This window comes from Petromyzon marinus (genome assembly GCF_048934315.1).
Source record: "Petromyzon marinus isolate PM22_M1 ecotype Great Lakes invasive population chromosome 80 unlocalized genomic scaffold, UKy_Petmar_22M1.pri1.0 chr80_unloc.2, whole genome shotgun sequence".
NCBI lineage: Eukaryota > Metazoa > Chordata > Hyperoartia > Petromyzontiformes > Petromyzontidae > Petromyzon > Petromyzon marinus.
In genome coordinates this window covers 244,057-268,870 of record NW_027422630.1, presented here as the reverse complement: position 1 = coordinate 268,870, position 24,814 = coordinate 244,057, and the positions used below count along the sequence as shown (strand labels likewise).

General features: G+C 45.5%; 1 protein-coding gene across 1 annotated transcript in view; it reads left to right on the top strand.

Annotated features, from left to right (window-relative positions):
• Positions 1 to 22,664, top strand: part of TSG101 (tumor susceptibility 101) — a 38,187-nt gene extending 15,523 nt beyond the window's left edge. The window contains exons 6-10 of the mRNA XM_032981370.2: positions 4,631 to 4,685; positions 6,569 to 6,660; positions 7,141 to 7,352; positions 13,475 to 13,723; positions 14,056 to 22,664. Coding sequence (XP_032837261.2) covers positions 4,631 to 4,685; positions 6,569 to 6,660; positions 7,141 to 7,352; positions 13,475 to 13,723; positions 14,056 to 14,145 — 698 coding nt within the window. The 3' untranslated portion in view covers positions 14,146 to 22,664. The remainder of the gene's footprint in view (positions 1 to 4,630; positions 4,686 to 6,568; positions 6,661 to 7,140; positions 7,353 to 13,474; positions 13,724 to 14,055) is intronic.
• Positions 22,665 to 24,814: the final 2,150 nt, after the last annotated feature.

Sequence of the window (24,814 nt, the reverse complement as noted above, 5' to 3'; positions counted from 1 at the left end):
CTGTGATACACACACACACACTGTGATACACACACACACTGTGATATACACACACACACACTGTGTGTGTGTGTATATCACAGTGTATATCACTGTGATATACACACACACTGTGATACACACTGTGATACACACACACTGTGATACACACACACTGTGATACACACACACTGTGATACACACACTGTGATACACACACACTGTGATACACACTGTGATACACACACTGTGATACACACACACACTGTGATACACACACACTGTGATACACACTGTGATACACACACACTGTGATACACACACACTGTGATACACACACACTGTGATACACACACACACTGTGATACACACACACTGTGATACACACTGTGATACACACTGTGATACACACACTGTGATACACACACACACACTGTGATACACACACTGTGATACACACACTGTGATACACACACTGTGATACACACACACTGTGATACACACTGTGATACACACACACACTGTGATACACACACACACACTGTGATACACACACACACTGTGATACACACACACTGTGATACACACACTGTGATACACACACTGTGATACACACACACTGTGATACACACACTGTGATACACACACACTGTGATACACACTGTGATACACACACTGTGATATACACACACTGTGATACACACACACACACTGTGATACACACACTGTGATACACACACACTGTGATACACACACTGTGATACACACACTGTGATACACACACACTGTGATACACACTGTGATACACACACTGTGATACACACTGTGATACACACACTGTGATACACACACTGTGATACACACACACTGTGATACACACTGTGATACACACACTGTGATACACACACTGTGATACACACACACTGTGATACACACTGTGATACACACACTGTGATACACACACTGTGATACACACACACACACTGTGATACACACACTGTGATACACACACTGTGATACAACAACAACCGCCATTCGCCACTAAGTGGCGGTGACGTCACCAAGACGCTTGTGCCAGGCTATGTGCACATTGAGGCCACGTGAAGTGTCGAACGCCCGCTGGCAGGAGGTCACTGGGCAGACCCAGGTGCCACGGGTCGACTGACTGAGATGACTGGCTGATGCACCACCTGTGCCCCCTACTGTGCCAACCTGCTGTGCTTTAGCCACCCGGCGCTCCGCTCGTTGTTCTGAGCGTCACTCCTCCGCCCTCCGTTGTTGTTGGAGGGCGACTGCCTCCAACTGCCCAGTAGCATCCTTCACGAGCCTCCTCCACAGAGGCCGATCTTGACACCGCTGGTACCAGTCATCGGCAAGTCCACTCAGCTCCACGTCCTCCTGTACCACATCACTCCATCTCTTCTCTAGCCCGTGCCGCGCCCGCTTTGCCCCCTCAATCCGGCCGAACAAAAGCTGTTTCGGCATGCGGTGGCTGGGCATGCGGGCTACATGACCCAGCCATCGCAGCCTTGCCCGCCGGAGGAGCTCACCGATGGGACCTTGCCCAGATCTTTCAAGGATTTGTGAGCTCCTCACACAATCCAGTCTGGTTAAACCCAGGATGGATCGTAGGCAGGCCAGCCTAAATGTTTCTAACCGGCGAAGATGTTCCATTAGGGGGGTCCACGTTTCGCAAGCGTAGAGAAGGGAGGGAATGACCGTGGCCGAGAAGACCTGAAGCTTAGTGCGGAGCGACAGACCAGGTAGCTTCCACACAGCGTTACACAACCGATGAAAAGATATTGCCGCTCGACTGATTCGGAGTGAGACCTCTGCTGTTAAACTGGAGCCAGTCATAAGCACACTGCCCAGGTATGGGAAACTCTCCACTCTCTCCACAACTGCCCCATCACCGATTGGGAGTTGTGGGGGTGGAGTGTCCGATGGTACAAAATACCCAGGCAGGTGCTTAGTTTTTGTGGGGCTGATGGTAAGGCCCCACCTCTTAGTGGCACGCTCCAATCTCAGCAGCAGCGTCTCCAACTCCTCCACTGACTGAGCAGCTATTACCAAGTTATCAGCATACATAACGTGGTTGAGCAATAGGGAGCCATCCCTTGACCGCACCCGGGCATCGATCAGCCTCCCATTATATCTGTACCATATGGAGATTCCCCCGGTACAGCTATTGAAGGCTTCACGAACTGCGTGGTCAAAATAGATGTTAAATAATGTGGGAGCCAGAGGACATCCCTGTCGCACCCCAAGGTGTACAGGGAATGGCTCTGACTCCCGGCCACGTAGTTTTACCCGGGCCCGCTCACCATCATGAAGGTCCTTAATGATCGTGAGCAGAGGGTCAGGTACTCCAAAAGCACGAAGAACGACCCAGAGCCCAGGCCTACTGATGGTATCATAGGCCTTGACCAGGTCAATAAAGCAGAGATGTAGGTCTTGTTGGAATTCCCTACACCTCTGCTGTAGCAGACGGACAGAAAATATGGCATCTGTGCAGGACCGCCCTATCCTGAAACCGCATTGGGGCTCCACAAGCCTCTCCTCAGCATGCCTGGCAAGGCGATGCTGAATAATCCTTCCCAGGACCTTTCCCGGCACACTGAGGAGTGAAATGCCCCTGTAGTTGTTACAGTCTGTGCGGTCCCCCGTCCAGTGGTCCAGACTGTTGTTATGATGTCATATAGGGCAGTCTGTGCACAAACGCCACCCTCCCTCAGCATTTCGCTTGGGAGATCATCTCTGCCCGCTGCCTTTCCTGGTCTCAGACTCCGGATCGCCTTCAGTACTTCCTCAACAGATGGTACTTCAGCCAGCCATTCACAGGGGGTGACTTCTTCCAATATTTGAGGCACCGCAGCTTCAGCAGGGTCATCCTCACTTTGTGTCACGATGTTTTCCTGGCTGAGTGATTTCCCTCCCCCAGGACATCACAGAAATGCTCAGCAAATCTGCAAACCTGTTTCTGGGGGTCGGAGATTGGATCACCGTTTTTTCCCCTAATGATAGTAATAGGTGTGGCGCTGCATGTTACTTTTTTGATGGAGTTAAATAGAGATTTGTGATCACGTGCCACTGAGGCAGACTCCATCTCCTCAGCAACCCGCGACCACCACCCATCCTTGCAGCGCCTCACGGCTCTCAGAACCTCCGAGCGAAGGCTGCGGTAAGCCTCCTCATTCTCTGACGTGGGATTCTGTAGCTGATGACAGTGGGCCCGTCGCTTTTTCTCAACTATCCTGAACACCTCCTCTGTCAGCCAGGGTCTCTGGGGAGGTCTGGACCGCGTACCCAAAGCAGCCATTGCAGCTGCATTAATCACAGTCCTAAACCTCGCCCATTTATCCTCGACATCAGGAGGAGTGGGGGATGATGCCAACCCAAGCCGCAAGCGATGATGAAATTCTCGCTTGCAGCTTTCATCAGCTAACTGAGACCAGGCCACTTTAGTTTGAAATGGGGTCCTGGGTGTACACCCACCACCGGAGTGGAAGAATGGCAGGCGCATCTTACAGATGACTAGTCGATGGTCAGAGGGCAGATCAGCTCCACGGTAGGTCCTGGTGTCAAGGACATGGGCTCGCATCCGCTGGTCCGTCACTATGTAGTCCAGCAGATGTTCTTGCTTGGACCCGGCATGCATCCATGATGTTGTGTGGATGCGCCGATGCCGGAACAGCGTGATGGTAATTACAAGCCCATGGGCTGCACAAAAATCTACCAGCCTCCTACCGTTGTTATTGAGCTGATCTGGCCCATGCCCTCCAATCACTCCAGACCAGGTGCCAGCATCATGACCAACTCGGGCATTGAAGTCACCCAACAAGATGACTCTATCCTGAGGGGCCACTTTAGCCAGCACCTGAGACAGGAGGTCATAGAAGGCATCTGACTCATCGGCTTTGCCTGCATCCCTCCACGGATGTTCGTCTTCGGTGGGGGCATAAGTAACCACGACCACCACTCCTCGCCTCCGGTTGATGGGAAGGCAAGCCCAAAGTAGCCTGGGGCTTGCAGCTTCCCACACCTCACCGCCACGCTCCCACGCCCCCTTCATTCTTTTGTTCAAAAGAAGAGCCACACCCTGTTGTTTGGCAGTCTGCTGCCCCGAGTAGAGGACTGTCCACCCCTCATGGTGGCAGGAGCCAGAACCGGTCCACCGGACCTCCTGAATGCCACAGAGATCCAGGCGGTACCGGTCCAGCACCCGACAGAGGAGTGGCAGCCTCTCCTCCGCGGTGAGCGTGCGACCATTCCACGTGGCCACACGAAGTGGCTGTGATACACACACACACACACAGTGATACACACACACTGTGATACACACGGACAGTCATTTTGTTGTGGTGTTTGTGGTGGCTGTTGTTGTTTAGTGGGAGTTGGTGTACTTTTGCCATTTGTACTCTTTTCATTGAAACTATTTGTTTACGTATTTACTGTTTTGTGTTCTTTTTTAACCTTTCCTCTACTTGGCACTCCGTAGTTTTTGAGAATTGTCCTCTCGTCTTAGTAACTTTCTGAGCCCGTGCCCCTGCTGAACATCTGTGACAAAGAGCTTTGTAGCTCATCGGATTTCTCCAGGATACATCAAGATTCTGATTCTGGTTATTGGTGGTGGTGGTGGTTGTTGTTGAAGGTTCATACCCAGCGGTTGCCAGCCCCGTGTCTTATCCGGCCTGCCAGCCTTCAGTGTGAGTGGTGCACACGCTCACACGCACACTCACACACACTCACACACACATACACTCACACACTCACACACACTCACACACACACTCACACATACTCACACACACTCACACACACTCACACACACTCACACACACTCACACATACACTCACACACACTCACACACACACACACGCTCACACACACACTCACACACGCTCACACATACACACATACACTCACACACACTCACACACACACACACTCACACATACACTCACACACTCACACACACTCACACACACTCACACACACACTCACACATACACTCACACACACTCACACACGCTCACACACACACTCACACACTCACACACACTCACACATACTCGCACATACTTACACATATGCACACACACTCACACACACTCACACACACTCACACACACTCACACACACACACTCACACATACTCACACATACTCACACGCACACACATATACACACACGTGCACCTTCACACACTCACACATACACAACAACAACAACCGCCATTCGCCACTAAGTGGCGGTGACGTCACCACGACGCTTGTGCCAGGCTATGTGCACCCTGAGGCCACGTGAAGTGTCGAACGCCCGCTGGCAGGAGGTCACGGGGCAGACCCAGGTGCCACGGGTCGACTTACTGAGACGACTGGCTGATGCACCACCTGTGCCCCCTACTGTGCCAACCTGCTGTGCTTCAGCACACACGCACACTCACACACCATGTACACGCACTGGTGTTGGCCGTGAGCGGGAATCGACCTCGTGTCGCCGGGTTCACAGCGCAGCGTAGCGCTAACCACGACACCACCGCTCCCCACTCATACACAACATACACTCACACACTCGCACGTACATACACACGCACACACGTGTACGGTGATCTCGTGCTGCGCTATAAACCCAGCGACCCGAGTTGAATTCCCGTTCAAGGCCACCACGAGTGACGACTATCTGAACCGCTCCTGGGCCTCCCTGAGGTCGACTCAGCCTCAAATGAGAACCTGGTACAGCGGTGTGTGGTAAACATCGCCACTGGGGAGACAAAGGCGGCCGGGCGTAGTGCTTGCCACTCACCCCCTTCTGTACTGTTCCGGCCTTCATAGGTGCTGCTACTACCTCCCACCCACCCACCCACTCACTCACCCACTCACTCACTCATCCACTCACTCACCCACCCACCCACTCACCCACTCACTCACCCACCCACTCACCCACTTACCTACCCACTCACTCACCCACCCACCCAATCACCCACTCACTCACCCACCCACCCACTCACCCACCCATTCACTCACCCACTCACCCACCCATTCACTCACCCACTCACCCACTCACTCACCCATCCATTTACTCACCCACTCACTCACCCACCCACCCACTCACCCACCCACTCACCCACCCATTTACTCACCCACTCACTCACCCATCCACCCACCCACTCACCCACCCATTCACTCACCCATTCACTCACCCACTCACTCACCCACCCAGCCACCCGCCAACCCACTCTCACCACCCACTCACTCACCTAGCCACCCACCAACCCACTCTCACCACCCACTCACTCACCTAGCCACCCACCAACCCACTCTCACCACCCACTCACTCACCCACCCAGCCACCCGCCAACCCACTCTCACCACCCACTCACTCACCTAGCCACCCACCAACCCACTCTCACCACCCACTCACTCACCTAGCCACCCACGCACCGATCCACTCACACACTTCCTCGTGTGCCACAGTGCCGGCCTTCACAGGCGCTGCTACTCGCTACGAACAGTACCTGCCTGCTAGAGGCTACCTGGGGGACCTCTGTCTTTGTGTGTGTGTGTGTGTGCGCGCCAATGTGTGCAGTGCTAGCCCTACCGTCACGGCCGTGTACATGAACCAGCCTCCACAGCTCCCTCCTCCTCGCTCTGCCTCTCCCCAGGTCGCTCCGGCTGACTGTGAGTCGGGCGCACGTACACACAGACACACACACCTACACACACCTACACACACACACAACAACAACAACAACAACAACATTCACCACTAAGGGGCGGTGACGTCACCACGACGCTTGTGCCAGGCCATGTGCACCTTGAGGCCACGTGAAGTGTCGAACGCCCGCTGGCAGGAGGTCACGGGGCAGACCCAGCAGGTGCCACGGGTCGACTGACTGAGATGACTGGCTGATGCACCACCTGTGCCCCCTACTGTGCCAACCCGCTGTGCTTTAGCCACCCGGCGCTCCGCTCGTTGTTGTGAGCGTCGCTCCTCCGCCCTCCGTTGTTGTTGGAGGGCGACTGCCTCCCAACTGCCCAGTAGCGTCCTTCAAGAGCCTCCACACACACACTCACACACTCACTCCCCCTCTCCTCTTCTCGCCCCTTCTCTCTCCCCTTCTCTCCCTCCCTCCCTCTCCCCCTTCCTGTGTACCCTAGCGATGTCGCCGCTGTCGCGCTCCGGCACCGTCACCCAGGAGCACCTCCACGCCTCCCTGGTGTCGGCCATCGTGGACCAGCTGCGCAGGCGAGAGCAGGAGGCGCAGGGCAGGGCCCAGGCCGAGCTGGCGGCCCTCAGGCGGACGCAGAGCGAGCTGAGCAGCGGCCGCGACAGGCTGGGATTCCTGCTGAACACACTCGCACACGAGATGGTGCCCTGCTGAACACACTCGCACACGAGATGGTGCCCTGCTGAACACACTCGCACACGAGATGGTGCCCTGCTGAACACACTCGCACACGAGATGGTGCCCTGCTGAACACACTCGCACACGAGATGGTGCCCTGCTGAACACACTCGCACACGAGATGGTGCCCTGCTGAACACACTCGCACACGAGATGGTGCCCTGCTGAACACACTCGCACACGAGATGGTGCCCTGCTGAACACACTCGCACACGAGATGGTGCCCTGCTGAACACACTCGCACACGAGATGGTGCCCTGCTGAACACACTCGCACACGAGATGGTGCCCTGCTGAACACACTCGCACACGAGATGGTGCCCTGCTGAACACACTCGCACACGAGATGGTGCCCTGCTGAACACACTCGCACACGAGATGGTGCCCTGCTGAACACACTCGCACACGAGATGGTGCCCTGCTGAACACACTCGCACACGAGATGGTGCCCTGCTGAACACACTCGCACACGAGATGGTGCCCTGCTGAACACACTCGCACACGAGATGGTGCCCTGCACTCTACACAACCATGCACTCTACACTACCATACACTACCATACATTATACACTACCATACACTGTACACTACTATACACTACCATGCACTATACACTAGCATACACTCTACACTACCATTCATGATACACTACCATACATTATACACTACCATACACTGTACACTACTATACACTACCATGCACTATACACTACCATACACTCTACACTACTATACACTACCATACATTATACACTACCATACACTCTACACTACCATTCATTATACACTACCATACATTATACACTACCATTCATTATACACTACCATACATTATACACTACCATACACTGTACACTACTATACACTACCATGCACTATACACTAGCATACACTCTACACTACCATTCATTATACACTACCATGCACTACACTACCATGCACTCTACACTACCATACATTATACACTACCATACACTACGCTACCATACATTGTACACTACCATACATTATACACTACCATGCACTACGCTACCATACACTACCATACATTATACACTACCATACACTGTACACTACTATACGCTACCATGCACTATACACTAGCATACACTCTACACTACCATTCATGATACACTACCATACATTATACACTACCATTCATTATACACTACCATACATTATACACTACCATTCATTATACACTACCATACATTATACACTACCATTCATTATACACTACCATACATTATACACCACCATGCATTATACACTACCATACATTATACACTACCATACATTATACACTACCATACACTGTACACTACTATACACTACCATGCACTATACACTACCATACACTCTACACTACCATTCATTATACACTACCATACATTATACACTACCATTCATTATACACTACCATACATTATACACTACCATACACTGTACACTACTATACGCTACCATGCACTATACACTACCATACACTCTACACTACTATACACTACCATACATTATACACTACCATGCACTACACTACCATGCACTCTACACTACCATACATTATACACTACCATACACTACGCTACCATACATTGTACACTACCATACATTATACACTACCATGCACTACGCTACCATACACTACCATACATTATACACTACCATACACTGTACACTACTATACGCTACCATGCACTATACACTACCATACACTCTACACTACCATTCATGATACACTACCATACATTATACACTACCATTCATTATACACTACCATACATTATACACCACCATGCATTATACACTACCATACATTATACACTACTATACATTGTACACTACCATACATTGTGCACTACCATGCACTACCATACACTGTACAGTACCATGCACTATATACTACCATGCACTACACTACCATACACTGTACACTACCATGCACTACGCTACACTACTATACACTACCATGCATTGTACACTACCATACATTATACACTACCATACACTGTACACTACTATACACTACCATACATTATACACTACCATACACTGTACACTACTATACACTACCATACATTATACACTACCATACACTGTACACTACTATACACTACCAAACATTATACACTACCATGCACTACACTACCATGCACTCTACACTACCATACATTATACACTACCATACACTACGCTACCATACATTGTACACTACCATACATTATACACTACCATGCACTACACTACCATACATTATACACTACCATACATTGTACACTACCATACACTGTACACTACTATACACTACGCTACCATACATTGTACACTACCATACACTATACACTACTATACACTACACTACCATACATTGTACACTACCATACACTATACACTACTATACACTACGCTACCATACATTGTACACTACCATACACTATACACTACTATTTCACTACGCTACCATACATTATACACTACCATGCACTCTACACCACCATGCACTGTACACTACTAAGCACTGTACACCACTATGCACTGTACACCACTATGCACTGTACACTACTATGCACTGTACACCACCATGCACTGTACACTACCATGCACTCTACACTACCATACACCACCATGCACTGTACACTACTATACACTACGCTACCATACACTGTACACTACCATGCACTGTACACTACCATGCACTGTACACTACCATACATTATACACTACCATACATTATACACTACCATGCACTACGCTACCATACATTGTACACTACCATACACTATACACTACTATACACTACACTACCATACATTATACACTACCATACACTATACACTACTATACACTACGCTACCATACATTGTACACTACCATACACTATACACTACTATACACTACACTACCATACATTGTACACTACCATACATTATACACTACCATGCACTCTACACTATCATGCACTGTACACTACTATGCACTGTACACTACTATGCACTGTACACTACTATGCACTGTACACCACTATGCACTGTACACTACCATACATTGTACACTACCATACATTATACACTACTATACACTACCATACATTATACACTACCATACATTATACACTACCATACACTGTACAGTACCATACACTGTACACTACCATACACTACGCTACCATACACTATACACTATCATGCACTGTACACTACTATACACTGTACATCACCATGCACTGTACACTACTATACACTACCATACATTATACACTACCATACATTATACACAACCATACACTGTACACCACCATGCACTGTACACTACCATACACTGTACACTACGATACACTACACTACCATACATTATACACTACCATACACTGTACACTACTATACAATGTACACTAATATACACTGTACATACACGACCATACATTATACACTACACTACTATACAATGTACACTAATATACACTGTACATTACGATACACTGCACTACTATACACTGTACACAACACTACTATACACTACGCTGTACACCTTACACTACTCGCTACACCACACTACACTGTACGCTACCCGCGGCACTATGCTACACTATACACTACACGGTACCTGCTACACCACGCTACACTGTACACTACCCATCACCCACTACACTGTACACTATATGCTACCCGCTACACTGTACACTACCCACCACACTACACTGTACACTACCTGCTACCCACCACACTACACTACACTACACACTACCCACCACACTACACTGTACACTACCCGCTACACTACACTGTACACTACACATTACCCACTACACTCCACACTACACTACACATTACCCACTACACTACACTGTACACTACCCACTACACGCTACACTACACGCTACACTACCCACTACTCACGACACTACACGCTACACTACCCACTACACTACACGCTACACTACCCACTACACTACACGCTACACTACCCACTACACTACACGCTACACTACCCACTACCCACTACACTACATGCTACACTACCCACTACATTACACGCTACACTACCCACTACACTACACGGTACACTACCCACTACCCACTACACTACACGCTACACTACCCACTACCCACTACACTACACGCTACACTACCCACTACATTACACGCTACACTACCCACTACACTACACTACCCACTACACTACACGCTACACTACCCACTACACTACCCACTACACTACAAGCTACACTACCCACTACACTACATGCTACACTACCCACTACACTACACTACCCACTACACTACCCACTACACTACACTACACGCTACACTACCCACTACACTACACGCTACACTACCCACTACACTACACTACACGCTACACTACCCACTACATTACACGCTACACTACCCACTACACTACACTACCCACTACACTACCCACTACACTACCCACTACACTACACGCTACACTACCCACTGCACTATACGCTACACTACCCACTACACTACACTACACGCTACACTACCCACTACATTACACGCTACACTACCCACTACACTACACTACCACTACACTACCCACTACACTACACTACACGCTACACTACCCACTACACTACACGCTACACTACCCACTACACTACACTACACGCTACACTACCCACTACACTACACTACACGCTACACTACCCACTACACTACACGCTACACTACCCACTACCCACTACACTAAACGCTACACTACCCACTACACTGCACGCTACACTACCCAATACCCACTACACTACACGCTACACTACCCACTACACTACACGCTACACTACCCACTACACTACCACTACACTACCACTACATTACACTACACGCTACACTACCCACTACACTACACGCTACACTACCCACTACACTACACGCTACACTACCCACTACACTACACGCTACACTACCCACTACACTACACTACCCACTACACTACCCACTACCCACTACACTACCCACTACCCACTACACTACCCACTACACTACACACTACACTACCCACTACACTACCCACTACACACTACACGCTACACTACCGGCTACCCACTACACTACACACTACACTACCCACTACACTACACTACACGCTACACTACTACCCACTACCCACTACCCGCTACACGCTACACTACACGCTACACTACCCACTACACTACACGCTACACTACACTACCCACTACACTACATGTTACACTACCCACTACACTACCCACTACACTACATGCTACACTACACTACACTACCCACTACACTACACGCTACACTACCCACTACACTACACGCTACACTACCCACTACACTACCCATTACACTGCCTGCTACACTACACTACCCACTACACTACCCACTACGCTACACTACCCACTACCCACTACACTACCCACTACACTACCCGCTACACTCCACGCTACACTACACGCTACACTACCCACTACACTACCCACTACACTACATTACCCACTACCCACTACACTACCCACTACGCTACACTACCCGCTACACTACCCACTACGCTACCCACTACACTACCCACTACACTACCCACTACACTACCCACTACACTACCCACGACACTACACTACCCACTACACAACCCGCTACACTACCCGCTACACTACCCGCTATCCACTACACTACCCACTACACACTACACGCTACACTACCCGCTACCCACTACACTACACACTACACTACCCACTACACTACCCACTACCCACTACACTACCCGCTACACTACCTGCTACACTACCCACTACCCACTACACTACACACTACACTACCCACGACACTACCCACTACCCACTACACTACCCACTACACTACCCACGACACTACCCACTACCCACTACACTACACGCTACACTACCCACTACACTACACGCTACACTACCCACTACACTACCCACTACACTACCCACTACACTACCCACGACACTACCCACTACCCACTACACTACCCACTACACTACCCACCACCCACTACACTACCCGCTACACTACCCGCTACACTACCCGCTACACTACCCGCCACGCTGAACACAGCGTCTCCCCCCCCGCCCGCCCCCAGGCACAGGTTGACCACTGGCTGGAGGCCGTGAGGGCCGGGGGGGAGGCGGCCCACGGGCGGCCCGCCCCGGGCCCCGCGGAGCGGCGGGGGGACGATGGCGGCGAGGTGGACGCGGGGGTCCGCACCCCGACGCCGCTCCACGGGCAGATCGTGGAGCTCCACGCGCAGGACGGAGCCATCGAGGACACGGCCTTCCAGCTGGGGGAGGCCATGAGGTGCAACGTCGTGGAGCTGGACGCCTTCCTCAAGGTGGGGCGGTAGGGGTGAAGTGAGGCATTGTGGGAAGACCCCCCCACTCCCCATGTCTCCCTGTCTCATAGTCCCCGGGGGTCCCCCCCTCCCCCTCGTACCCCCCCCACTTGTGACGTCTGCGAAAGAGCTTCATAGCTCATCGGATTCCTCCAGTCTAAATATAGATTCTGTGTCTCCCCCCTGTGCCGCCCCCCATGTCTCTGTGCCCCCCACCATGTCTCTGTACCCCCCCGTGCCCCCCCCCATGTCTCTGTGCCCCCCCCCCCATGTCTCTGTACCCCCCCGTGCCCCCCCCCCCCATGTCTCTGTGCCCCCCGTGCCCCCCCCAGCACGTGCGTCTTCTGGCCAGGAGGCAGTTCCTCGTCAGGGCCTTGATGCTGAAGGCGCGCAGAGCCGCAGGCCTCACGGAGGTCTGCTAGCTCCGCCGCACGGCATTCTGGGCCAGCCGTCACCCCGATGCATCGTCATTACCGCCGTCGCCTCCGTCGCCACCGCACGGCATGCTGGGTATTGCAAAGCGCGGCAGAGGATTTTGGGAGAGCAGAGCATTGTGGATAAATGCCAGCAAGGCATTGTGGGAATTTTATTGTGCAACCGCAAGGGATTGTGGGACTTTTTTTTTACCCCGACGATATTTTATGGCCGTCGCCTCGTTGGTCCAGCAGTGAATGGACCACGGTGACGGAGATTACGGTTTATTGTATTGGTCTAAGAGTGGTGAATTAGTACGGTTTAGTAGTCTATAGTGGTGAATTAGTACGGTTTAGTAGTCTATAATGGTTAATTAGCGTGGTTTAGTAGTCTATAGTGGTTAATTAGTACGGTTTAGTAGTCTATAGTGGTGAATTAGTACGGTTTAGTAGTCTATAATGGTTAATTAGCGTGGTTTAGTAGTCTATAGTGGTGAATTAGTACGGTTTAGTAGTCTATAGTGGTGAATTAGTACGGTTTAGTAGTCTATAGTGGTGAATTAGTACGGTTTAGTAGTCTATAATGGTTAATTATCGTGGTTTAATAGTCTATAGTGGTTAATTAGTACGGTTTAGTAGTCTAGTGGTTAATTAGTGTAGTGTAGTAGTCTATAGTGGTTAATTAGCGTGGTTTAGTAGTCTATAGTGGTTAATTAGCGTGGTTTAGTAGTCTATAGTGGTTAATTAGTGTGGTGTAGTAGTCTATAGTGGTTAATTAGTGTAGTTTAGTAGTCTATAGTGGTTAATTAGTGTTGTATAGTAGTCTATAGTGGTTAATTAGTGTGGTTTAGTAGTGTATAGTGGTTAATTAGTGTGGTGTAGTAGTCTATAGTAGTTAATTAGTGTGGTTTAGTAGTCTATAGTGGTTAATTAGTGTAGTTTAGTAGTCTAGAGTGGTTAATTAGTGTGGTGTAGTAGTCTATAGTGGTTAATTAGTGTGGTGTAGTAGTCTATAGTGGTTAATTAGTGTGGTTTAGTAGTCTATAGTGGTTAATTAGTGTGGTGTAGTAGTCTATAGTGGTTAATTAGTGTGGTTTAGTAGTCTATAGTGGTTAATTAGTGTGGTGTAGTAGTCTATAGTGGTTAATTAGTGTAGTTTAGTAGTCTATAGTGGTTAATTAGTGTGGTGTAGTAGTCTATAGTAGTTAATTAGTGTGGTTTAGTAGTCTATAGTGGTTAATTAGTGTGGTGTAGTAGTCTATAGTGGTTAATTAGTGTGGTGTAGTAGTCTATAGTGGTTAATTAGTGTGGTGTAGTAGTCTATAGTGGTTAATTAGTGTGGTGTAGTAGTCTATAGTGGTTAATTAGTGTGGTGTAGTAGTCTATAGTGGTTAATTAGTGTGGTGTAGTAGTCTATAGTGGTTAATTAGTGTGGTTTAGTAGTCTATAGTGGTTAATTAGTGTAGTTTAGTAGTCTATAGTGGTTAATTAGTGTGGTGTAGTAGTCTATAGTGGTTAATTAGTGTGGTGTAGTAGTCTATAGTGGTTAATTAGTGTGGTGTAGTCTATAGTGGTTAATTAGCGTGGTTTATTGGTCTATAGTGGTTAATAAGTGTGGTGTAGTAGTCTATAGTGGTTAATTAGTGTGGTTTATTGGTCTAGAGTGGTTAATTAGTGTGGTGTAGTAGTCTATAGTGGTTAATTAGTGTGGTGTAGTAGTCTATAGTGGTTAATTAGTACGGTTTAGTAGTCTATAGTGGTGAATTAGTACGGTTTAGTAGTCTATAATGGTTAATTAGCGTGGTTTAGTAGTCTATAGTGGTTAATTAGTGTAGTTTAGTAGTCTATAGTGGTTAATTAGTGTGGTGTAGTAGTCTATAGTGGTTAATTAGTGTGGTTTAGTAGTCTATAGTGGTTAATTAGCGTGGTGTAGTCTATAGTGGTTAATTAGTGTAGTTTAGTAGTCTATAGTGGTTAATTAGTGTGGTGTAGTAGTCTATAGTGGTTAATTAGCGTGGTGTAGTCTATAGTGGTTAATTAGTGTAGTTTAGTAGACTATAGTGGTTAATTAGTGTGGTTTAGTAGTCTATAGTGGTTAATTAGTGTGGTGTAGTAGTCTATAGTAGTTAATTAGTGTAGTTTAGTAGTCTATAGTGGTTAATTAGTGTGGTGTAGTAGTCTATAGTGGTTAATTAGCGTGGTTTAGTAGTCTATAGTGGTTAATTAGTGTGGTGTAGTAGTCTATAGTGGTTAATTAGTGTGGTGTAGTAGTCTATAGTGGTTAATTAGCGTGGTGCAGTAGTCTATAGTGGTTAATTAGTGTGGTGTAGTAGTCTATAGTAGTTAATAAGTGTAGTTTAGTAGTCTATAGTGGTTAATTAGTGTTGTATAGTAGTCTATAGTGGTTAATTAGTATGGTTTAGTAGTGTATAGTGGTTAATTATTGTGGTGTAGTAGTCTATAGTGGTTAATTAGTGTAGTTTAGTAGTCTATAGTGGTTAATTAGTGTGGTGTAGTAGTCTATAGTGGTTAATTAGTGTGGTGTAGTAGTCTATAGTGGTTAATTAGTGTGGTGTAGTAGTCTATAGTGGTTAATTAGTGTAGTTTAGTAGTCTATAGTAGTTAATTAGTGTGGTGTAGTAGTCTATAGTGGTTAATTAGTGTGGTTTATTAGTCTATAGTGGTTAATTAGTGTGGTGTAGTAGTCTAGAGTGGTTAATTAGTGTGGTGTAGTAGTCTATAGTGGTTAATTAGTGTGGTTTAGTAGTCTATAGTGGTTAATTAGTGTAGTTTAGTAGTCTATAATGGTTAATTAGTGTGGTGTAGTAGTCTATAGTGGTTAATTAGTGTGGTGTAGTAGTCTATAGTGGTTAATTAGTGTAGTTTAGTAGACTATAGTGGTTAATTAGTGTGGTGTAGTAGTCTATAGTGGTTAATTAGTGTGGTGTAGTAGTCTATAGTGGTTAATTAGTGTAGTTTAGTAGTCTATAGTGGTTAATTAGTGTAGTTTAGTAGTCTATAGTGGTTAATTAGTGTGGTTTAGTAGTCTATAGTGGTTAATTAGTGTGGTTTAGTAGTCTATAGTGGTTAATTAGTGTGGTTTAGTAGTCTATAGTGGTTAATTAGTGTGGTTTAGTAGTCTATAGTGGTTATTAGTGTGGTGTAGTAGTCTATAGTGGTTAATTAGTGTGGTGTAGTAGTCTATAGTGGTTAATTAGTGTGGTGTAGTAGTCTATAGTGGTTAATTAGTGTAGTTTAGTAGTCTATAGTGGTTAATTAGTGTGGTGTAGTAGTCTATAGTGGTTAATTAGTGTGGTGTAGTAGTCTATAGTGGTTAATTAGTGTAGTTTAGTAGTCTGTAGTAGTTAATTAGTGTGGTTTAGTAGTCTATAGTGGTTAATTAGTGTAGTTTAGTAGTCTATAGTAGTTAATTAGTGTGGTGTAGTAGTCTATAGTGGTTAATTAGTGTGGTGTAGTAGTCTATAGTGGTTAATTAGTGTGGTGTAGTAGTCTATAGTGGTTAATTAGTGTGGTGTAGTCTATAGTGGTTAATTAGCGTGGTTTATTGGTCTATAGTGGTTAATAAGTGTGGTGTAGTAGTCTATAGTGGTTAATTAGTGTGGTTTATTGGTCTAGAGTGGTTAATTAGTGTGGTGTAGTAGTCTATAGTGGTTAATTAGTGTGGTGTAGTAGTCTATAGTGGTTAATTAGTACGGTTTAGTAGTCTATAGTGGTGAATTAGTACGGTTTAGTAGTCTATAATGGTTAATTAGCGTGGTTTAGTAGTCTATAGTGGTTAATTAGTGTAGTTTAGTAGTCTATAGTGGTTAATTAGTGTGGTGTAGTAGTCTATAGTGGTTAATTAGTGTGGTTTAGTAGTCTATAGTGGTTAATTAGCGTGGTGTAGTCTATAGTGGTTAATTAGTGTAGTTTAGTAGTCTATAGTGGTTAATTAGTGTGGTGTAGTAGTCTATAGTGGTTAATTAGCGTGGTGTAGTCTATAGTGGTTAATTAGTGTAGTTTAGTAGACTATAGTGGTTAATTAGTGTGGTTTAGTAGTCTATAGTGGTTAATTAGTGTGGTGTAGTAGTCTATAGTAGTTAATTAGTGTAGTTTAGTAGTCTATAGTGGTTAATTAGTGTGGTGTAGTAGTCTATAGTGGTTAATTAGCGTGGTTTAGTAGTCTATAGTGGTTAATTAGTGTGGTGTAGTAGTCTATAGTGGTTAATTAGTGTGGTGTAGTAGTCTATAGTGGTTAATTAGCGTGGTGTAGTAGTCTATAGTGGTTAATTAGTGTGGTGTAGTAGTCTATAGTAGTTAATAAGTGTAGTTTAGTAGTCTATAGTGGTTAATTAGTGTTGTATAGTAGTCTATAGTGGTTAATTAGTATGGTTTAGTAGTGTATAGTGGTTAATTATTGTGGTGTAGTAGTCTATAGTGGTTAATTAGTGTAGTTTAGTAGTCTATAGTGGTTAATTAGTGTGGTGTAGTAGTCTATAGTGGTTAATTAGTGTGGTGTAGTAGTCTATAGTGGTTAATTAGTGTGGTTTATTAGTCTATAGTGGTTAATTAGTGTGGTGTAGTAGTCTAGAGTGGTTAATTAGTGTGGTGTAGTAGTCTATAGTGGTTAATTAGTGTGGTTTAGTAGTCTATAGTGGTTAATTAGTGTAGTTTAGTAGTCTATAGTGGTTAATTAGTGTGGTTTAGTAGTCTATAGTGGTTAATTAGTGTGGTTTAGTAGTCTATAGTGGTTAATTAGTGTGGTTTAGTAGTCTATAGTGGTTAATTAGTGTGGTTTAGTAGTCTATAGTGGTTATTAGTGTGGTGTAGTAGTCTATAGTGGTTAATTAGTGTGGTGTAGTAGTCTATAGTGGTTAATTAGTGTGGTGTAGTAGTCTATAGTGGTTAATTAGTGTAGTTTAGTAGTCTATAGTGGTTAATTAGTGTGGTGTAGTAGTCTATAGTGGTTAATTAGTGTGGTGTAGTAGTCTATAGTGGTTAATTAGTGTAGTTTAGTAGTCTGTAGTAGTTAATTAGTGTGGTTTAGTAGTCTATAGTGGTTAATTAGTGTAGTTTAGTAGTCTATAGTAGTTAATTAGTGTGGTGTAGTAGTCTATAGTGGTTAATTAGTGTGGTGTAGTAGTCTATAGTGGTTAATTAGTGTGGTGTAGTAGTCTATAGTGGTTAATTAGTGTAGTTTAGTAGTCTATAGTAGTTAATTAGTGTGGTTTAGTAGTCTATAGTGGTTAATTAGTGTAGTTTAGTAGTCTATAGTAGTTAATTAGTGTGGTGTAGTAGTCTATAGTGGTTATTTAGTGTGGTGTAGTAGTCTATAGTAGTTAATTAGTGTAGTAGTCTATAGTGGTTAATTAGTGTGGTGTAGTAGTCTATAGTGGTTAATTAGTGTGGTTTAGTAGTCTATAGTGGTTAATTAGTGTGGTGTAGTAGTCTATAGTGGTTAATTAGTGTGGTGTAGTAGTCTATAGTAGTTAATTAGTGTAGTTTAGTAGTCTAGTGGTTAATTAGTGTGGTTTAGTAGTCTATAGTGGTTAATTAGTGTGGTGTAGTAGTCTATAGTGGTTAATTAGTGTGGTGTAGTAGTCTATAGTAGTTAATTAGTGTGGTTTAGTAGTCTATAGTGGTTAATTAGTGTAGTTTAGTAGTCTATAGTGGTTAATTAGTGTGGTGTAGTAGTCTATAGTGGTTAATTAGTGTAGTTTAGTAGTCTATAGTGGTTAATTAGTGTAGTTTAGTAGTCTATAGTGGTTAATTAGTGTGGTGTAGTAGTCTATAGTGGTTAATTAGTGTGGTGTAGTAGTCTATAGTGGTTAATTAGTGTGGTTTAGTAGTCTATAGTGGTTAATTAGTGTGGTGTAGTAGTCTATAATGGTTAATTAGTGTGGTTTAGTAGTCTATAGTGGTTAATTAGTGTAGTTTAGTAGTCTATAATGGTTAATTAGTGTGGTGTAGTAGTCTATAGTGGTTAATTAGTGTGGTGTAGTAGTCTATAGTGGTTAATTAGTGTGGTTTAGTAGTCTATAGTGGTTAATTAGTGTGGTTTAGTAGTCTATAATGGTTAATTAGCGTGGTGTAGTAGTCTATAGTGGTTAATTAGTGTAGTTTAGTAGTCTATAGTGGTTAATTAGTGTGGTTTAGTAGTCTATAGTGGTTAATTAGTGTGGTTTAGTAGTCTATAGTGGTTAATTAGTGTGGTGTAGTAGTCTATAGTGGTTAATTAGTGTGGTTTATTGGTCTAGAATGGTTAATTAGTGTGGTGTAGTAGTCTATAGTGGTTAATTAGTGTGGTGTAGTAGTCTATAGTAGTTAATTAGTGTAGTTTAGTAGTCTATAGTGGTTAATTAGTGTGGTTTAGTAGTCTATAGTGGTTAATTAGTGTAGTTTAGTAGTCTATAGTGGTTAATTAGTGTGGTGTAGTAGTCTATAGTGGTTAATTAGTGTGGTGTAGTAGTCTATAGTGGTTAATTAGTGTGGTGTAGTAGTCTATAGTGGTTAATTAGTGTAGTTTAATAGTCTATAGTGGTTAATTAGTGTTGTATAGTAGTCTATAGTGGTTAATTAGTGTAGTTTAGTAGTCTATAGTGGTTAATTAGTGTGGTTTAGTAGTCTATAGTGGTTAATTAGTGTGGTGTAGTAGTCTATAGTGGTTAATTAGTGTGGTGTAGTAGTCTATAGTGGTTAATTAGTGTGGTGTAGTAGTCTATAGTGGTTAATTAGTGTGGTGTAGTAGTCTATAGTAGTTAATTAGTGTGGTGTAGTAGTCTATAGTGGTTAATTAGTGTGGTTTAGTAGTCTATAGTGGTTAATTAGTGTAGTTTAGTAGTCTGTAGTAGTTAATTAGTGTGGTGTAGTAGTCTATAGTGGTTAATTAGTGTGGTGTAGTAGTCTATAGTAGTTAATTAGTGTGGTTTAGTAGTCTATAGTGGTTAATTAGTGTGGTTTAGTAGTCTATAGTGGTTAATTAGTGTGGTGTAGTAGTCTATAGTGGTTAATTAGTGTGGTGTAGTAGTCTATAGTGGTTAATTAGTGTAGTTTAGTAGTCTATAGTGGTTAATTAGTGTGGTGTAGTAGTCTATAGTGGTTAATTAGTGTAGTGTAGTAGTCTATAGTGGTTAATTAGTGTGGTGTAGTAGTCTATAGTAGTTAATTAGTGTGGTTTAGTAGTCTATAGTGGTTAATTAGTGTGGTTTAGTAGTCTATAGTGGTTAATTAGTGTGGTATAGTAGTCTATAGTGGTTAATTAGTGTGGTATAGTAGTCTATAGTGGTTAATTAGTGTGGTTTAGTAGTCTATAGTGGTTAATTAGTGTGGTTTAGTAGTCTATAGTGGTTAATTATTGTGGTGTAGTAGTCTATAGTGGTTAATTAGTGTAGTTTAGTAGTCTATAGTGGTTAATTAGTGTAGTTTAGTAGTCTATAGTGGTTAATTAGTGTGGTATAGTAGTCTATAGTGGTTAATTAGTGTGGTATAGTAGTCTATAGTGGTTAATTAGTGTGGTTTAGTAGTCTATAGTGGTTAATTAGTGTAGTTTAGTAGTCTATAGTGGTTAATTAGTGTGGTGTAGTAGTCTATAGTGGTTAATTAGTGTGGTGTAGTAGTCTATAGTGGTTAATTAGTGTGGGTTAGTAGTCTATAGTGGTTAATTAGTGTAGTTTAGTAGTCTATAGTGGTTAATTAGTGTGGTGTAGTAGTCTATAGTAGTTAATTAGTGTGGTTTAGTAGTCTATAGTGGTTAATTAGTGTGGTGTAGTAGTCTATAGTGGTTAATTAGTGTAGTTTAGTAGTCTATAGTGGTTAATTAGTGTAGTTTAGTAGTCTATAGTGGTTAATTAGTGTGGTGTAGTAGTCTAGTGGTTAATTAGTGTGGTGTAGTAGTCTATAGTGGTTAATTAGTGTGGTGTAGTAGTCTATAGTGGTTAATTAGTGTGGTGTAGTAGTCTATAGTGGTTAATTAGTGTGGTTTATTGGTCTAGAATGGTTAATTAGTGTGGTGTAGTAGTCTATAGTGGTTAATTAGTGCGGTTTATTGGTCTAGAATGGTTAATTCGTGTGGTGTAGTAGTCTATGATGTGCTAGCGATGTTTACGACACACCGCCGCATCAGGTATTCATGTGAGGCTGAGTCGACCTAGGGGAGGCCCGGTACCGACAGTCGCGGTCCGTTGCGCAGCGAGGCGCTAACCGCTGCACCACCGCTCCCCACTGATGGTGGCGGCGGTGGGGATCTGAACGACCGTTCCCGGGCCTCCCCTAGGTCGACTGAGCCTTAAGGGAGTGCCTGGTGCGAGGCCTAGCAAACGTCGTCACTGGGGAGACAAAGGCGGCCGGGCGTGCACGGTGCTGACAACACCGCCACTGCCGCTTGCTAACAGCACTTGCCACGGCAGCCTGCGTGGGCTACCTGGGGCGGGCGTGGGGGGGCTTTGTCTTTACCTTGTGGGTGTGTTCCCGTCGGTTAATCTGTGCCTTGAATTCTTGCCATTGTCAATAAAGCCTTATGTGGGTTGTCACGTGTGTTCCGTAATTCTCATGAATATTCACGTCCTTACACCCACGTGGGAGCGAACCCGGAGCAGATGGAACAGATGGAGATTAGCCCACACACGGGGTAGAAGGCAGTGAGATGGAACAGATGGAGATTAGTCCACACACGGTGTAGAAGGGAGTGAGAGATGGAACAGATAGAGATTAGTCCACACACGGGGTAGGAGTGAGATGGAACAGATGGAGATTAGTCCACACGATGTAGAAGGGAGTGAGTTGTAACAGATGGAGATTAGTCCACACACGGTGTAGAAGGAAGTGAGATGGAACAGATGGAGATTAGTCCACACACGGTGTAGAAGGGAGTGAGGTGGAACAGATGGAGATTAGTCCACACACGGTGTAGAAGGGCAGTGAGATGGAACAGATGGAGATTAGTCCACACACGGTGTAGAAGGGAGTGAGAGATGGAACAGATGGAGATTAGTCCACACGGGGTAGAAGGGAGTGAGATGGAACAGATGGAGATTAGTCCACACACGGGGTAGAAGGGAGTGAGGTGGAACAGATGGAGATTAGTCCACACATGGGTAGAAGGGCGTGAGATGGAACAGATGGAGATTAGTCCACACACGGTGTAGAAGGGAGAGAGATGTAACAGATGGAGATTAGTCCACACACGGTGTAGAAGGGAGAGAGATGTAACAGATGGAGATTAGTCCACACGGTGTAGAAGGCAGTGAGTTGTAACAGATGGAGATTAGTCCACACATGGGTAGAAGGGCGTGAGATGGAACAGATGGAGATTAGTCTACACACGGTGTAGAAGGGAGAGAGATGTAACAGATGGAGATTAGTCCACACACGGTGTAGAAGGGAGTGAGGTGGAACAGATGGAGATTAGTCCATACACGGTGTAGAAGGGCAGTGAGATGGAACAGATGGAGATTAGTCCACACGGTGTAGAAGGGAGTGAGAGATGGAACAGATGGAGATTAGTCCACACGGGGTAGAAGGGAGTGAGATGGAACAGATGGGGATTAGTCCACACACGGGGTAGAAGGGAGTGAGGTGGAACAGATGGAGATTAGTCCACACGGGGTAGAAGGGAGTGAGATGGAACAGATGGGGATTAGTCCACACACGGGGTAGAAGGGAGTGAGGTGGAACAGATGGAGATTAGTCCACACGGGGTAGAAGGGAGTGAGATGGAACAGATGGGGATTAGTCCACACACGGGGTAGAAGGGAGTGAGGTGGAACAGATGGAGATTAGTCCACACATGGGTAGAAGGGCGTGAGATGGAACAGATGGAGATTAGTCTACACACGGTGTAGAAGGGAGTGAGATGTAACAGATGGAGATTAGTCCACACGGTGTAGAAGGGAGTGAGATGTAACAGATGGAGATTAGTCCACACACGGTGGAGAAGGGAGTGAGATGTAACAGATGGAGATTAGTCCACACACGGTGTAGAAGGGAGTGAGAGATGGAACAGATGGAGATTAGTCCACACACGGTGTAGAAGGGAGTGAGAGATGGAACAGATGGAGATTAGTCCACACGGGGTAGAAGGGAGTGAGATGGAACAGATGGAGATTAGTCCACACACGGGGTAGAAGGGAGTGAGGTGGAACAGATGGAGATTAGTCCACACATGGGTAGAAGGGCGTGAGATGGAACAGATGGAGATTAGTCCACACACGGTGTAGAAGGGAGAGAGATGTAACAGATGGAGATTAGTCCACACACGGTGTAGAAGGGAGAGAGATGTAACAGATGGAGATTAGTCCACACGGTGTAGAAGGCAGTGAGTTGTAACAGATGGAGATTAGTCCACACATGGGTAGAAGGGCGTGAGATGGAACAGATGGAGATTAGTCCACACACGGTGTAGAAGGGAGAGAGATGTAACAGATGGAGATTAGTCCACACACGGGGTAGAAGGCAGTGAGTTGTAACAGATGGAGATTAGTCCACACACGGTGTAGAAGGCAGTGAGATGGAACAGATGGAGATTAGTCCACACGGTGTAGAAGGGAGTGAGATGTAACATATGGAGATTAGTCCACACACGGTGGAGAAGGGAGTGAGATGTAACAGATGGAGATTAGTCCACACACGGTGTAGAAGGGAGTGAGATGTAACAGATGGAGATTAGTCCACACACGGTGTA